The 13,760-nt window shown below is 34.9% G+C and overlaps 2 protein-coding genes across 2 annotated transcripts; one reads left to right on the top strand and one right to left on the bottom strand.

The window, feature by feature from the left end:
* The first annotated feature begins 158 nt into the window (after positions 1 to 158).
* Positions 159 to 5,625, top strand: napba (N-ethylmaleimide-sensitive factor attachment protein, beta a). The gene is made up of 11 exons (XM_079385509.1): positions 159 to 426; positions 725 to 804; positions 1,049 to 1,165; positions 1,789 to 1,835; positions 1,983 to 2,060; positions 2,161 to 2,216; positions 2,340 to 2,424; positions 3,019 to 3,123; positions 3,369 to 3,437; positions 3,576 to 3,626; positions 4,263 to 5,625. Exons 1-11 carry the CDS (start codon positions 329 to 331, stop codon positions 4,362 to 4,364), a joined length of 888 nt encoding a protein of 295 aa, XP_079241635.1. The 5' UTR covers positions 159 to 328; the 3' UTR covers positions 4,365 to 5,625.
* Positions 5,626 to 6,418: 793 nt separating this feature from the next.
* On the bottom strand, positions 6,419 to 11,473 carry klhl10a (kelch-like family member 10a). The gene is made up of 9 exons (XM_079385989.1): positions 11,268 to 11,473; positions 10,695 to 11,187; positions 9,935 to 10,354; positions 8,814 to 9,011; positions 8,559 to 8,708; positions 7,604 to 7,669; positions 7,130 to 7,246; positions 6,932 to 7,023; positions 6,419 to 6,651 (listed from the first exon to the last, which is right to left on the bottom strand). Exons 1-9 carry the CDS (start codon positions 11,411 to 11,413, stop codon positions 6,516 to 6,518), a joined length of 1,818 nt encoding a protein of 605 aa, XP_079242115.1. The 5' UTR covers positions 11,414 to 11,473; the 3' UTR covers positions 6,419 to 6,515.
* Positions 11,474 to 13,760: the final 2,287 nt, after the last annotated feature.

Genomic DNA, 13,760 nt, shown 5'->3' with positions numbered 1-13,760 from the left:
GTATAATTATATATTTATAGCCTATATACATTTTCGTAATTTAAATATTTCCGTATTTTTTATTTTATTTATTATTTTATTTTTTTTACAGTTTATGGTTTCTTGCTGGGTGTATGATAATAAGAGGGCGTGGCCACGTCTCTCAGCCAAATAGTGTCGCAGTTTCTCCCTGAAGAACGCGCATCATCAGCATCACCCGACAGCAGCGAGAGGAGGAGGAGGAGGAGAGCATCCTTCATGATTCTGCATTAAAGCAGCACTCTATATCAACAAACCCCGGGCCTACACGGATCCAGTCGCGGCTCTGAAGAACACCACACACTCAATCATGGATAATTCCGGGAAAGAGAAGGAAGCCATGCAGCTGATGGCAGAGGCGGACAAAAAAGTCAAATCATCGGGTTCATTTCTCGGAGGGATGTTCGGGTGAGTGATGCTGGTCACGATCTGACATTCAAAGACATCCAATATCCTGTAGTCTTTTCAAATAGCACATGTCTATATCGTGTAAATACTCTATTATTTGTCTATTCTTTACCATACAACGTTTAAAAATGAGTATATAGAGCCCGAATCCAATCAGTATCTCCAATGTCAAATATTTCCGTGATGCGACATGCGCAATGCAATCTAGTAACTGCTCTGTATGTTATGCACAGGGGCATTTATTGCACTATATTGATTTTGAAATTGCATTAAATCAGAAATGTCGATGTTTTCACAGGGGAAATCATAAGGTTGAGGATGCATGTGAAATGTATGCCAGAGCTGCCAACATGTTCAAGATGGCCAAAAACTGGAGTGGTATGCATAATCAATTCATATGTAAAACGCTAGAATACTTAATTTAATGCTGAATATTTAGTTGGACTGTTACAATATATTCAGTTAAAGGCATCATTTAAACTCATTTTTTTTAAGTGATCTAACAGCATTGCACTTTTACTGTCATCACTGTGCTTTGATTTGTATTTTGTCTATTTTAAGCATTCGCCCTGCCTCTGTGTCATTATTATGGTTGATCTAACGATGTGTTTTGTCGCTGTAGCTGCAGGCAGTGCTTTCTGCCAAGCTGCAAGACTTCACATGCAGATGCAGAACAAACTGGACTCGGCCACCAGCTTCGTTGATGCTGGAAATGCTTATAAGAAGGCAGATCCTCAAGGTGAGAGAGTTGCTTTAATCACTGCAAAAAAAAAAAGGCAATAACAATGTTATCAATTTTCGTGTTATAATCAGGGTTATTATAAAACTAAAACTATAAAATGACAAAAATAAAAAAAAATTTGTTCCTTGAAATAAAGTAAAAGTTAAATGCAATTAAAAAAGGCATCAGCTTTTTTTTTTCTAGTAAATTTCACAAAACAGCAAGGAAAACATGAAGCATTTTAAACATAAAGCAGAACAACTGAAAAAGTATTTTATGTAAAATAATTACAGCTTTGAAAAGTCATTTTTTACAGTGTTGAAGTACTAAAATATCTAACTGAAATACAAATTAATAAATACTATGTAGACAGATTTAGATGAGTTTTTTATAGATAAAAAAACACTAATAAAATGACTATAAATGACAATAAAAATAGTAAAATAACACTGACTTCAATAATAAAAAAAAAAGCTGTACTACATTGAACCCAGAATGTGAATTCCTTGCATAAAGTTTTGTTGCTTGATTTAATAATTGAGGTTATGGGTAAAGCTGACCTCCTGATGAGCTGTTTTGTAAGCATCACGTTTGGCTCACTGCTGATATTTTGTTTCCTTCTGTTTAAATGAATCACACAGAGGCTATCAACTGTTTAAACGCAGCCATCGATATTTATACAGACATGGTAAGAGGCTAGGATTTTGCTTTCATATATAAATGTACATGATGCATAAAATTAATGTATATGGTTTGTTAACCTGAATGTGCATGTTTATTAAATATGTAAATGTTACATTACATTTAATCTCTCATTTGTGTGTGTGATTGACAGGGAAGGTTCACGATCGCTGCAAAGCATCACATGACTATTGCGGAGATCTATGAATCTGAGCTAGTGGATATTGAAAAGGTGCCGTTTGCCTTCAAACATCTATTAGATGCCATTTTATGTGTTATTTTCCAAAAGTGCTATTGGATGTCATTGTAACTGGGCAGTGATGTTGTTTTAGGCCATCGCCCATTACGAGCAGGCCGCGGACTATTACAAAGGCGAAGAGTCAAACAGGTTTGTATTTTCATTGTGTGTCTGTGTACAAATCAGAATGCCATTCAATATTTATAATCTTCCGTTTCCTTTTATTGTGGGTTGTAGATGCTCATTTGTATTGCTTTATGTGTTCTCGTTAAGCTCTGCTAATAAGTGTCTGCTGAAGGTGGGCTCGTACAGCGCTCAGCTCGAGCTGTATCCCAAAGCCATCGAGATCTATGAGCAGGTTAGTGGGACACACTCAACCCTTCTTTTATTATTACTTATTTAGTTTGATTAAACATGTCAAAATAAATAATTAGTCTATTAAACAGTGTTAAACTAGAGTTTCCTTGGCAGTTAGTTGAAATAAAATATGTTTGCATTTTTGTTACATTTTATTTCAGTTAACGTTTATTTAACACAACAATATGGTTTTGGTTGCTATAATGTAAAATAAAAATTAAATTAAGAAACAAAAATGCAATAATGTAATGGAACGGAAACAAAAATGTTTTCCAAGTATTTTTTACATAATGTTTTTTACTGTATAATTATAAAAATGTGTAGTTTCCTTTTAAATGTATTAGATTTAATAATGGATTTGAAAGGTTCTAAACGAGTTTACACCATAGATTAGTGATTGCATGTGTTATTGAGTAAGTGAGTTAGCTTTTGCACAAATGTGGGAGAAATGAGAGCGAGAACAAAAAGTTAAATATCTGCTGACCAGCGACAGGTAATGAAGTGGCTTATTAACCAAAAGCAAATCGAATCATATCTTCTCCTCTCTGTAAATGAACACAGAGGGAATGAAAGTTAAAGGTCTCTTCACATTCAGGTTGCAAGCAGCACGATGGACAACCCTCTGCTGAAATACAACGCTAAAGAGTACTTCTGGAAAGCAGCTCTCTGCCACTTCATAGTGGATGAATTAAACGCAAAGGTCAGTCGTTTTCAAGTCAAATGTTTAGTCACTTACAGTAACAATCCCTCTTAATAATGTCCCTAAAGGAGTGTTTTGAGCTGGATGATATTGCAGTTTGTCTTGTCTTGCACTGACACCTAGTGGCATTAATGCAGCAAATATTCAGTTACCAATTCCATTGTAGAAATGTGCTGCTCCCAGACAGACATGATGAGTTCAGTAACAGCTCATCTCATGTGAATGTTCTGCTTGTTTTCTTTCAGCTTGCCATTGAAAAGTATGAAGGGATGTTTCCAGCATTCTCTGATTCAAGAGAATGCAAGCTGTTGAAAGTAAGTGCATTTGTTGAATTTGATTAGTAGTAAATATAAACAGTATAAGGCGGTTAGTCAGTATGCATACTAAATTGAGCAGTACATACTATGTGATTGTTGCAGCACTTGCATTGATAGTTTTGTTTTTCCGTACAGAAACTATTGGAGGCTCACGAGGAGCAGAACAGCGAGGCGTTCACTGAAGCCGTAAGTTTAATACGTTTCAAATGAACAGTGCTTTGGATGATCGTGCGGTAATCGACCGGGGCTAGTTGTCACATATTATATCTCAAAAACTGTTAGGTTCTCAATCAAAAGTCCAATTACAAAAAAAAACAAATGTTTCTATAAAAATAGATTTCTAACCCTTTAATACATTTTGGGTGATAATGATATTTGTGTCTTACCTTTTACATTATTGCCGTTGTGTTTACTAATTAGTTTGTCTTGCATAATAGTTTTAATTTTGCTGAAAAGACTGGCTTTCTTATTAATAATTTGTATAAATGTTTATATTTTCTCTTATTGTCATTTTTATAATTTTGTCATTTTTTTATTAGTTTATGATTTTAAATCTCTTTTTAAAAGTCTATTTAATTATTTTAGTTTTAGTTATTTTAGTACAAGTTGAACTAAATTAAAATTAGCTAACATAAAACTTTTTTCATTTCATTTCAATCAGTTTTTTTATTTCAAGTTAAAAAAATGTTTTTTTTTTAGGGTTTAATTTTAGCTAATAACTCTGGAACATGTGTCTCAAAATCACTATACAAATGCGTAGAAAACAAATCAAATGCAGCTCACATATTTGACTATTTTGACATTGCATCTCTAAATCTCCAGGTGAAGGAGTTTGATTCGATCTCCCGTCTCGACCAGTGGCAGACCACCATGTTGCTGCGTATCAAGAAGACCATCCAGGGTGATAGCGGGGACCTGAAGTGATGTGTCCCAGAAAAATACCGTGGCATCATATCTAGTTTAATTTCTTACCGTATCGTATGTGTGTGACAATCTGGTTGAACATTTCTGTAGTGATACTAGCTCAAATGTAAGCCGTTTCTTGGAAAGTTCAAATGCAACTTGCATTGCATTTGAGAAAACAGAAGGATATAGAATATTAATATGGATAAAGGCATTTCTCTATCCCTTTACTTCACCATGAGGAAATCTTTCCCGTACACCGTTGTTTGTACTTGTGCGTGTGGCATGCGAGACCCCATAGAGCTGTTCTCTTTCTAATGTTCACCTCAGTGTTGTCACTGGCATTGTCATGCATGATAAATGTTTAAAGTGTGTTTATGTGCTGTAGAATATCAAGTTTTTGTGAGTGCACTTTATTTCTGCTGTCTGTTTGGATTGAAAACACATCGCCTTTTGCATTTTCGTGCCATTGGCCTGTAAAATGCCTCCTCACGTCGTCTTTGTCGATATGGCAGTGTCAGTTGTGTCGGAGTATTTGCTTTAGTGGTTGAATTAAGCGTTGCACATGTTTCATAATCAGTAGAATAGCGTCTCTTGCTCGCTGATGGTGGTGAAGTGCTCAGCTCAAGTATTTTTCACAGTGTGATATTACAGACAGCTTTGATTTTCTAATGCAGATCAGGTTGTTGAATATGTAAGTTTTGATTTATTCTGGTATTAGTTGTAATTTTATGTTTAATCTGTTGTGGTTTCACATGGATACAGGGCATTTGTTGTTTTGGGCATTCATTTATGAATTATAATTTTAGTTTAAGTGCTTTATACTTGTTTTTTTGAAGTTCTTCACACTGTTGTCAATACTTTAGTGGAGAATAAAGAGCTTTACACTTTGTGTCAGCAATTATATTATGTTAATTGAATCTTATATTAAACCATCTAATATGTTGTATGACTGACAGGGAATCAAAAATGTATGATAGATGGCAAGTCTTATTGATATTGATTTTATTAAATGTTTTACCTAATTATTCAAAGAAAAATGAATAAATTATCACCCATACCATGTCTGAAGTTTTTGGTATCAGTGTCATATTTTATATGAATCTCTGGACTTATATCAGTTAAAATAGCAAAAATCTGCTCTAATATAATGTTATTTTTCTCTGACAGGTGTATTTGATTTCAAATGCTGTAAGGGGGTAAAGTAAATCTATATTGTAGTGAAGAGTGGAGAAATGTCATGCATTACAATTTTCTACAATTAAATAAATGATATAGAGATACCCTGCGTTAATGTCAGCACATATTTCCCACCAAATAACATTCAGTCCACTACACAGAAAGATTCAGCAAGAAATGATCAGAAGCAATGAAGGAATTCCCATGGAAGCCTGTATAGGACGAATACAAAAAAAATAATAATAATAATTTCACAATTCTGACATTTTCATTGTAATTCCAAGTTCATCTCTCTCTCTCTCTCACACACGCACGCGCGCACACACACACACACACACACACACACACGCACGCGCGCGCACACACACACACACACATACAAAGTCAGAGATAAAAAGTCACTATTTATTTATTCTGTGCTGGAAACAGGCTGCCATAGAATTCACATACATGTGCCTAAAATAAGTTAAGATTGAAACTAGTCAGTCAGTTTACAATCCCATTAAAGAAAGCTTTAAGAGACTTTAAGAAAAAGTTTTTGGAAAGAACGGTTTACTTTGTAAACAGGACATTTGTTGTTGCATTTTTGCTCTGTCACTTCTTGCATACAAAATTTTGTAAATACCCCTTGCCAGTTTTGAAGATCAACTCTGAATCCTTAGTTGAATTTTTTCTTACAAACACACAAGATGTTAACTGATGGACTGGAGTGGTGTGGATTATTGTGATGTTTTTATCAGCTGTTTGGACTCTCATTCTGACGGCACCCATTCACTGCAGAGCATCCATTGGTGAGACAGTGATGCAATGCTACAGTACATTTCCCCAAAACTGTTCCAATGAAGAAACTATTCCTTAAGTTTAAAGTGCACGATCCAACACGTTTTTTTTTTTTTAACTGCATTTACTCATATTGTATGGCATGCTGTGATGTTTCTCAGGAAGTTTCAGTGTGCATCCTCGTTCGAATGTCAGATATCCACTGAAGGTCGATCAGTCACCGTCAGACTCGTCTTCTGATGTCTCTAAAGAGTCTCGATCCACCACGTACTGTGTGACATCAGGTAACCCGGATATCACACAGCAGTTCACAGCACTGCGGGAAATGCTCATGCTGCAGACTTCATCCCTTTGCAGAAAAAGGTAGATAAAGTTGCATAAAGACACTTTTTTTACACAGATAAAATCCTGTCCTTTTTCTCTGATATAACATCTCCTTTGTCTAAAAAAAAAAAAAACACATTATGAAGGATAGGCATTCAAAAACAATCAAAGCTCTCCGTTTGATCAATTAAAAAAATATATATATTTCTTGTTCTTTTTTTGCACAATTAGGTCATTATTAACTTGTAGGCATAATACCATCAAGTGTAAAATGATCAGTGAGCTGCAGTGTTTGTGAATGTTACCAATCATTCGTCATCCGGTCATAACTCTCCACATCCCGGCAGGTGCCGACTCCATTAAACCCCCCGACAACAAGCAGCTGATCGTCCACCACCTGCAGTTTATCCAATTAAATAACTGTATGTATCATGGACAGTACCGATGAGGAGCTTCAAAAACAGCAATTCCAGCAGAATTCACATTAATTGTCTTTGTCTCACCTCAATGCCGAAGTTGCTGCGTGGGTTTATCATAGACCGTACATCATGCCAGGTGTCATTAAGAGGGTTGTAGGCCTCGGCACTTCGCAAACGAGCGGCACCATCAAAACCACCGACCTTTAAATATAAATGTGCATTTATCTGTTAATATGAAATGCTTCGCACCCATACATACATTTTTGAGTATGCATATTTGAAAAGTCAATATTGTGAGACATTTAAACACCATAATTTGTATTTTCATAGTTCTGTACAGGTGTGTAACCAGTGTTGGGGAAAGTTACTTTTAAAGTTAATGCATAATAATATTGAGTTACTCCCTAAAAAAGTAACTAATTACGTTACTTTTTTTATGGAAAGTAATGCGTTTCGTTACTTTAGCGTTACTGCAGGGCTTGATTGTTTTTAATACAAGAAGTTCTAATTATAGCAAATATAAAAGCCCTTTCACACCAAAAAGTGTAATGAATAAACCTCAGGCTGAAGGAAAGGTAAATTCACGTCTGTACAGTAGAACGCAGGAGAAGAAGGTTCAACACTCTTCAACAATAAAAAAAACAATGAAGCACAATTGTTAGTTTATCTAAAGTCATTTTTGCTTATTAGTATGGTTGAACTGGATCATCAAAGGTCAGCAGCAAAGACATCGGTTAATAAAATGGGATTAGATGCATTTGTGAACATATTTAATTATTGAAGGTTTGCCTCATATTCTGAGTTTGCATTTGCGTTTTAATTCATTTTGATGAATACTAAATCTGTTTTTTGAGAGTGGGATGAATTAATGCACATTCACATTTAGTCTAGAACTACAGTAACAGCATGACAGCGCACTGTCAGTCAATAAATGGGGAAAAAGTAACTGGCGTTACTCATAGGGCTTGTGTATTATAACTAAATTGAAACTTAATTAAAACCAATAACAAAAACATTTGCATTACTTCAAATCAAATGAACTGAAATACATTATAACTTTTAAAAGCAACATTTTAATTTAGTTTAAGTTTCCACCTCCGAACACCATGTTTTTATGCGTTTAATACTCAGCAGGGTTATTATAAACTAACAAAACAAAACTTAATTCAATTAAACCAATTAAAACTAAAAACTAAAACCATAAATAAAACATTTTCATTCCTTGAAATAGATTAAACATTAACTGAATGTTCATTTCTGCACGTGTTTATAATACTCGCCTGGGTTGTTACAAACTAAACTAAACCAAAAATAAAATAAAAAAACAAAATAAATATATTACATGTATACATATATATACATATTCAAAAATAAAACTAATAATAATGACACCAAAAATTACAAAGAAGTTAGCTAAAATTAAAACATACAATTTTTAAATAAAAATTTTAAAAGCAAATTAAAAAATATATAAAAGTATATCCATTGATACACAATTAACAGTGGTACTCACAGCATAAACTAGATTTCCATAAGTGATCACACCGACTCCACTGCGGCGGCTTCTCATGGGAGCGATGAGGCTCCACTGGTTCGTTTCAGGGTTAAAGCTCTCAGCTGAGAAGAGACACTCCACCCCAGTAAAACCACCACAGATATAAACCTGACAAACACACACACATACAGTATGACACACTGACAGTGTCTGACATGTTTTCTACAATACTTATTCTCAACAGTAGAGTGTGGAGAGTCATGATGTGCTTACCTTGCCCTGCAGTGAGGTGGCGTTTGCATCACTCCTCCGTTCATTCATGGGTGCCATCATTGTCCACTGGTTGGTGTTTGTATCGTAGCGTTCTGTTGTTTTTAGCCGTCCATATCCATTAAAACCTCCAATGGCATAAATGAGACCGTCCAGGACAGCAACGCTAACATAACATCGCCGTTCATACATGGGAGCCACCTGTTATCCACACATTATTTGACTGGTTATTTTTCCTACATATCATGACTGTGATCAAAACAAAGGATGCTGCCTATATTAACAGCATTATTGGGCAATACTGTAGTTAGGTAGCTCGTCAGATTTTGAAACACAGCTCATGTTTTGATAGCACTGTTATTTAAAAAGCCATGTCTTTACTCCAAATCAGTTATTTTTGTATTAAGACACTATTACAGTTTTATGAATTATTATTATTATTATCAATGATTAAAATTGTTTTTAATGTTCCATTTTCATTTTAAATTTTAGTTTTAGTATAATTTTGTTGCGTTTTGTCCTTTTGTTTTAAATAATTTTTATTCAGTATTTTTCTATTAGTTATGTTTTTTAGTACATTAAGTAAATTTAAATGATAACTCATGCCTTGGCAACTACCTGAAATAAACCAAATTAATTTACAATAGTTGTTTGAACACACAAAAAATTTTTTTTTTTTTTTGGATATTATATTGTGGTAATATACCAAGATTTTGTTGTTGTTGTTGTTAAAAATGTACCATGGTATTACCATACTTTTTCACACATCCTTAAAGTCCCTTACATTACCAATTGAATACCATATAAATAGGTTAACCAAGTGACAAGTGTATCGAAGTTCTATAGCATTGCCATCTGATACTCTGGTACCATCCCATTCATTTTGGGCTGTTCTTCAAATCCTAGTGTGCTGCTATAGCCTAAACAACTTTTTTGGTGTTCAAATGCACCCATAATGCCCAGAAATGATGTCTAGGTAGGCGACTTACTAGATTTTAAAACACCACCCAAGTTATTATAACACTTTATTCCCAACCCCATTCAGCCCAAGCACATACACCATCCATAGTCACCATAACTGTCAATGATAAAATCAAACTAACTAAATGAGAAACAATGCTCACCTCTTGCCAAGTTTGAGTGATGGGATTGAATTTCCTCACACTGCTGAAATAATTCTCGCTGTCAAATCCGCCAAGGCAGTAGACGTACCCATCCAGGACCACTGAGCCATGATAGGCTCTGGGAAGCTCATCCTCTTGAGTCACGTTGACCCAGCAGTCCGCCCTTGCATCATATGCCTCGATCTCATTGGTGGGATTGCTTATGCTCCATCCTCCGATGGCCAATAGGATCTCATAGGGCAAACGTGGGCGTGTCAGTTGATTTACGAGCTCTGAGCTGGCGGGTTCCTCCATGTGGAGGTCAAAAATGACCTTCATTGCATTGATGACAATGTCCGAACATGCTTCGCTCTCCAACACCAATGCATTGTTTCTGACGTCGGTCATGAAGTAGTCTGGTGACATCAAGCCCATTCGAACCTGGAGCAAAGTGAATGAAGAGTTAAAACCAAATGTGGCCTTTTTAATCTCTGTCTAATTATGGAAAATCTATATGCATAAACATAAAATGGGCTTTGGTCTTGGGGTCTTGGTTTAAAAAAACAGTAAAGCATAATGCACAAAGTCTATGCAAAGTTTTAATGATGTTTCATACCATTTTTTCTTTTCCTATTTGTTGTATATCTCAGCCATGTTATACTGTATTTTGATATGCAAATGATTATTATAAAGTTTATTGATTATTCTTTGATTGGCAAAAAGTACAATGGTGGAGGAAGAGAAAATTATGATTAACATGATGAATTTGAGTCTGTCTTGCCTTTGAAAGAAGCACAGCAATGTGTTTTCTCCTGTTTTCAGGTGCATGACCAATCCAGCGAACGATGGCCTCAAAAACCATCTCCTCCTGTTTGACGTTCAGCTCATCCTGAGCAATCATCTGCTCTATATGTCCCAGCGGGAGTTCCAGGAACTCCTCAGATACTCGCAGCACCTCCTCAAAGTGTTGCAGGACGTAAAGCCTTGCTTTATGATGGAGCATTGAGCAGGAGGGGAAACACTCTGTTAACATGCAGGTGCCAATGCAGTTCTCTGGGCATAAGTTTGCCTCCAGAAACCGGCAGCAGGCATCTAATAGATCTGAGATTAAAAACTGATCAGCAGCTGCTAAGAGCTCTGGCACGTTCTCTTCAGTAATGAGGACTGGTCTTGCATATGCGTATTGAATAACAAGAGATATGGTGTCTGAGGACATTCCTGGAATATCGTAGGATTGTTCCTCCATGTTGGTCCATTGGGTGGAGAAAAGCGTCCTGTGGAGCAAATTTAAAGATGAAACACTTTTCTGAAAATTATAACTATATATAAAGCATTGTTAAGTGTCTGTCCTCACCTAAAATAAGGGCTGCAGCCACAAAGGATGATCTTGTGCACTTTAAAATGTGTGTCCTGAACCTTGATGATGACGTCAGTGTGTTCGCCCTGTAAGCGAACTTCATCAAACACGTTAAAAGCTGTGTCACTTATTTTGTGCTCCATGTCCTCTAGCCCAAAATCACAGCTCAAACTCTGACTGAAGTAATCTGATGTTTAGTGAACTCTGTGGAGAGCCAGTGCTGATGAGAATTGAAGAATCTTTGTGACATCATAGTTGAGAACTTGTTGCTCAACATTCTAAATTAGAATTTCTAATCTGGATTAGTTTTTTTTTCAAATCCTCATAGCTTTTAATAAAAAGTTACTTCAAAAGTAAACAAATTATTATCTTTTCATTAGCCCACAAACCCCCTGCAGCTCCCTCATGAAACTAAACTAGATCATACACTAACTTGTATTATAACTTTCATATGCATATTTTTTTTTTTTATGAATAACAATATCACCAATGTCGAGCCATGAATAGGCTACCTAACATCGGTGATTTAAAGCAAATATGCATCGATAACGCACAGGTAACAAACACAGCAACATTTTGGCCTTATGCGTATGGCCTGCGTGTTTTTAGACATAATTACTACTATTAGGTTTTTCATTTATATATATTTATTTGTATGTGTATAACATGTACTACAAATACCAAATTTTTTACCATTCTGATGATTTTTTTTTTTAAACATATATTTTCTATTTAAAATGACTGAAGATCACCAAAGGGTTAACAACTGTAAAAGGCCTGTTTCAATGGAAAAAGTTGAAAACATCAGGAAAGAACATATGTCTGAATAAACAGAATAGTAAAGTGAATGAATTTTGTTTTTAATGTTCAGTTCTGATGCAGGGTTTATGTGGATCTTAATTTTCCCTTTTAAAAGGGCTTAAATCGGAGCAGAAAGTGCCAATAAAGGTTGAATACACTGCAAAATAATATTTTTCTCAGTGTTTTTGTCTTGTTTTCCAATACAAATATCTTAACACCCTTAAATCAAGATGTATTTACTTTAAATGTGAAATGAAGATGATAAGACTTGTTTTATGAAAAAATAAATGAAATTAATTGAGTTTCCCTTTGAATCGTTACTTAACAATTAACAATTTATAGAACATATTGACATATTGTGTTCCTAGTCAATTTATTCTATTTTTCTTTCTTTCATAAAACCAGTAAGAGTAGTGATGACCGTATGTTTGTCCTTCTACAGCATTTCTCTCTCTCTGTCTCTCTCTCTGTCACACACACACACACACATTATGAAATAATGCTCACATTACCTCTCTCTGTCTAGATGTTTCACACTTTAATGTGTACATAGAAAATGTGTTGCTTTGGCTTTGTTGATCTTATGATCTTAATTATGCTTGTCTGTCTTATTAGCAAATTTATGTCTGACAGAATAAGGTTCATTCGTCAAACATTTGTTAAACATGATCGACAGATTGGTAGTGTTTTCATGTACATACACGGAGCAGGTTTATGAGCAATAAAACAGGTGAAAGTACAAAATGGTATAGCTGCAGTATAGCCTATGTGTAGCCTGCACAGCTATGCTTGTGTTTCTCAAGTAATCTATGAAGCAAAACTCTGACATTCATAATGTGGATTCATGAACACACAACTATTCATATATTCAGTTTTTGTTGTAAAACATTGAATGTTTTGTGGCTACATCTTTCTATTATTTGAACTTTTTTTGTTGTTATTATTATTTAATGGTATTCTTCATTATGTCTTGATATGGTCACCATTCAGTCCATTTCCATTCCCTATTGGCCAGGGAAAAAGCCAGTAAATAGGCTATTAATAAATGAATATAATATTTTTTTTATGATTTCATGTTTTATTTGTTTAGGGCATTATCTGTGACTGTGTAGAATCTGTCAAGATGGCTTTGATTTCTTGATTTGATTTTCTGATGCGTCTTCCTGATGAGCACCTGAGAAATTAAAGAGCTGATGTTTGTTGGTTGATGGGTCCTAAGGTTATCTGATTTTCTTTATTTCAATATTTAATCGGAATTTAATTAGTTCTTTGCTTAGTCTTGGTTATATTATAGCTAAATGGCCCAACATTGACTTTACACTTCTGTCTGTATCTTATGGTTAAATTTTAACTGAGCAGCTTGTAAAAATGTAAACCTGTTCAGAGTCCATTTAAGAAAATCGCAAGAGAAATGTGTTAATAATGTGATCAGCTTTCAGTTAAAACGGCGCTTTCTAGAGGTTAATGCTTCTAGTAGCAGTGTTTCCAAGTATTGAACTTGGAGTTTTGTTGGACTGAAAAAGGCATCTGATTTCGACTGGTAATTATTCAAATCTTTTTTGCTTACAGATATAAAGACGCTTCTAAATAAACAGAACCATGACACTCATTCTGTATATTTAATACACAAAGGATAGTTGTTGTGGTGTGTGTGTATATTTTTGTGTTGATTAGTGTTACATGTTAACA

This window comes from Barbus barbus (genome assembly GCF_936440315.1).
Source record: "Barbus barbus genome assembly, chromosome: 30".
Taxonomy (NCBI): Eukaryota; Metazoa; Chordata; class Actinopteri; order Cypriniformes; family Cyprinidae; genus Barbus; species Barbus barbus.
The sequence above is the reverse complement of the archived record's forward strand: the minus strand, read 5'-3'. Positions and strand labels throughout refer to the sequence as shown.